Source organism: Mustelus asterias, chromosome 21, assembly GCF_964213995.1.
Source record: "Mustelus asterias chromosome 21, sMusAst1.hap1.1, whole genome shotgun sequence".
NCBI classification, from domain to species: Eukaryota; Metazoa; Chordata; class Chondrichthyes; order Carcharhiniformes; family Triakidae; genus Mustelus; species Mustelus asterias.
In genome coordinates this window covers 36595240-36599182 of record NC_135821.1, presented here as the reverse complement: position 1 = coordinate 36599182, position 3943 = coordinate 36595240, and the positions used below count along the sequence as shown (strand labels likewise).

The 3943-nt window shown below is 57.1% G+C and overlaps 1 protein-coding gene across 1 annotated transcript; it reads left to right on the top strand.

Moving 5' to 3' along the window:
• The first annotated feature begins 513 nt into the window (after positions 1–513).
• Positions 514–3705, top strand: lsm10 (LSM10, U7 small nuclear RNA associated). The gene is made up of 2 exons (XM_078237720.1): positions 514–604; positions 2552–3705. Exon 2 carries the CDS (start codon positions 2633–2635, stop codon positions 2996–2998), a length of 366 nt encoding a protein of 121 aa, XP_078093846.1. The 5' UTR covers positions 514–604; positions 2552–2632; the 3' UTR covers positions 2999–3705.
• Positions 3706–3943: the final 238 nt, after the last annotated feature.

Here is a 3943-nt window from a genome sequence, read left to right as displayed (position 1 = left end):
CCAAGTCGGGAATCGAACTCGGGTCCCTGGTACTGTGAGGCTGGAATTGAACCTGGGTCTCTGGGCACTGTGAGGCAGCAGTGCGAATCACTGTGCCGCCCTAATGTCATATTGAAGCAGTAAGGAGTGTCCCAGAGGCAGCAGAGAAGAGATGGGAAAAAACAGAAAACGCTGGAAAATCTCAGCAGGTCTGACAGCATCTCAGTGTCTCTCTCCCCAACCCCCAGCTCAGCTGCAACGAAGGGTCATCCTGAAAAGAAACGTTGGCTGTTTCTCTTCCCCAAAGATGCTGTCAGACCTGCTGAGATTTTCCAGCAGTTTCAGATTGCAGCATCCGCATATTTCGCTTTTATATTGGAGACAGTTCACCCAGCAGTGATCACCCTGAGGCAGGTTGAGCTGAGGCTGACACTGATTCCCAGACTGACAGCAGCAGCTGCCTCCAGCCTGAGCCACCTGCAGACTCACTTCCGGGTGTCAACGTCATTGCGTAACCGCGGGGCTACCGGGACCACGTGTTTCCGGTCTGGGCGGAAGTGGGGGTTACCCGGGAGACGGGGCCTGCTGAAACAGGCTGTCTGAGCGGGAGAGGGTTAAACAGGCGGTAAGTGAGGCTGGCCCGGGACAGCGCTCCGATATCGGGGAGAGAATCTAATCCAGGCCCGGGAGAGGCCGTGTCCACCCCGGGGGGGGAGACACTGTGTCCACTCACTGTCCACTGGGGGGGGGGAGACACTGTCCACTCACTGTCCACTGGGGGGGGGGAGACACTGTGTCCACTCACTGTCCACCCTGGGAAGAGACACTCTGTCCACTCACTGTCCACCCTGGGAAGAGACACTCTGTCCACTGACTGTCCACTGGGGGGGGGGGGGGAGACACTGTGTCCACTCACTGTCCACCGGGGGAGACACTGTCCACTCACTGTCCACCCTGGGGAGAGACACTGTGTCCACTCACTGTCCATCCCGGGGATGACACTGTGTCCACTCACTGTCCATCCCGGGGGTGACACTGTGTCCACTCACTGTCCACCCTGGGGAGAGACACTGTGTCCCCTCACTGTCCACCCCGGGGAGAGACACTGTGTCCCCTCACTGTCCACCCCGGGGAGAGACACTGTGTCCCCTCACTGTCCACCCCGGGGAGAGACACTCTGTCCCCTCACTGTCCACCCCGGGGAGAGACACTGTGTCCCCTCACTGTCCACCCCGGGGAGAGACACTGTGTCCCCTCACTGTCCACCCTGGGGAGAGACACTGTGTCCACTCACTGTCCACCCTGGGGAGAGACACTGTGTCCCCTCACTGTCCACCCCGGGGAGAGACACTGTGTCCCCTCACTGTCCACCCCGGGGAGAGACACTGTGTCCCCTCACTGTCCACCCCGGGGAGAGACACTCTGTCCCCTCACTGTCCACCCCGGGGAGAGACACTGTGTCCACTCACTGTCCACCCGGGGGGAGGGAGACACTGTGTCCCCTCACTGTCCATCCCGAGGGTGACACTGTGTCCACTCACTGTCCATCCCGGGGGCGACACTGTGTCCACTCACTGTCCACCCTGGGGAGAGACACTGTGTCCCCTCACTGTCCACCCCGGGGAGAGACACTGTGTCCCCTCACTGTCCACCCCGGGGAGAGACACTGTGTCCCCTCACTGTCCACCCCGGGGAGAGACACTGTGTCCCCTCACTGTCCACCCCGGGGAGAGACACTCTGTCCCCTCACTGTCCACCCCGGGGAGAGACACTGTGTCCCCTCACTGTCCACCCCGGGGAGAGACACTGTGTCCCCTCACTGTCCACCCTGGGGAGAGACACTGTGTCCACTCACTGTCCACCCTGGGGAGAGACACTGTGTCCCCTCACTGTCCACCCCGGGGAGAGACACTGTGTCCCCTCACTGTCCACCCCGGGGAGAGACACTGTGTCCCCTCACTGTCCACCCCGGGGAGAGACACTCTGTCCCCTCACTGTCCACCCCGGGGAGAGACACTGTGTCCCCTCACTGTCCACCCTGGGGAGAGACACTGTGTCCCCTCACTGTCCACCCTGGGGAGAGACACTGTGTCCCCTCACTGTCCACCCTGGGGAGAGACACTGTGTCCCCTCACTGTCCACCCTGGGGAGAGACACTGTGTCCACTCACTGTCCACCCGGGGGGAGGGAGACACTGTGTCCCCTCACTGTCCATCCCGAGGGTGACACTGTGTCCACTCACTGTCCACCCCAGGGAGAGACACTGTGTCCCCTCACTGTTCACTCTGGGGTGAGACACTGTGTCCACTCTGTCTCCCTCCCCCGGGATGGACAGTCTGTCCACTCAATGTCCATTGTCCAGGGTGTGAGTGACCTGGCTCTGACTATCCACAAAGCTCAGTTTGGGTTCCGCCAGGACCATTTGGCTCATTACAACCTCTGTGAAACATGGAACACAAGGCTGAGTTCAGGGGGTGAGGTGTAAGTGTCTGTATTCGACATCAAAGAGCCCTGGTCGAGTGGACGTCATTGGGAATCACTGTCCACATGATCTATTTCCTTTTCCTTTTAGATGCTGTTGCAGTTCGATCAGTGGACACGTTTGAGTTGGTCTGGCTCCTCTTATCAGCTGATTGCTCAGTGAGTGAGCATCATGTCGTTGAGTCACTCTATTAAAGAACGGACAATTGCAGAGAACAGCCTCATCATCCTTCTCCAGGGAGTGCATGGCCACATCACCACCGTAGACCTCAGGGATGAGAGCTCTGTCAGGGGGTGTTTTGTTAACGTTGATGCCTTCATGAATATCCGGCTATCTGATGTGACATACACTGACAGGTGGGGCAGAGTGTCTCAGCTGGACAACTTCTTTGTGACTGGCAGGAATGTACGTTACGTTCACATCCCAGACGAGATCAATATCATTAAAACCATCCAGAGTCAATTGGAGAAAATCCACCGAGTACGCAACTTTGGGGGAAAAGATCGAGGGAGAAGAGAATTCCCATCAAGAAAGTAACAATGGGTTGATCCTGGAGATATGGCATCAGAACTGGGTGCAGAATTGGGCAATAAAGGAGAATATATCAGGGCTGGATGGTGGTGGGGAGGGGTTATTACGACTGGAGCGGGTGTCTGGACAGGGTGGCTGTTGAGGGGTTATCAGGACTGGGTGGTATTTGGCGGGGTTTTATGGAGGTGTATTGGGCAGGGGAGATATTGTGGGGGTTTCAGGACTGGATGGCGTTGGGGTCGTGTCAGGACTGGGTGGTTAATGGGGACAGGATATTAGGACCGGGTGGTGTTGGGGAGATAGCGGGAGCGGGCTGTCTGGACAGGGTGGACGTTGAGCGGGTAATAGGCCGGGGTGGTGTTGGAGGTTATTACTGGGTGGGGGGGGGGGGGGGGGGGGGGGTGTTTGGAGGGGTATTAGGGTAGGGGAGATGTCATGAGGCTGTCGGGACTGGATGGTGTTGAGATGGGGTACGAGGTCTGACAGTATCAGGGTGGGGTGTGAGGACTCAGTGGGATCAAAGTGGCTGCTGATCAGAACAAGCTGCATTTTGGCTCATTTGGCAGAATCCTCACCCCTCGGCTGGAAAGCTGTAGTTTCACTGACAGTCTGTCAGCCTGCATTCCAGAGCAGCACCGAGAGAGAGCTGCAGTTGGGGTTAAAGTCAGTTGTTAAAGTTGCTGTCCTTGGAAACATTAAAGCACTGTACCATCTGCTTGGTTTTGTGGGTGATGTGGACAATGCAGCCCCTTTGGCCGTATCGGAAAGACACAAAGTACTGGTTCCAGGGCAACGTCTTGACCAGGAGTATCAACACACTTTGACCTTGGGATCTTGCTGTGCAGAGAGGAGCCGCTGCATTCCATTACAGAAACATTTTGGGATATCTCTGTAAGGTGGGACAAGATGAAATATAAATGCAGTTCCATCTCTCACACTGTCACTGTGTTT

Excerpts from the sequence above, each read along its gene's own strand:
- lsm10 (XM_078237720.1), top strand. The coding sequence starts at position 2,633 with ATGTCGTTGAGTCACTCTATTAAAGAACGGACAATTGCAGAGAACAGC.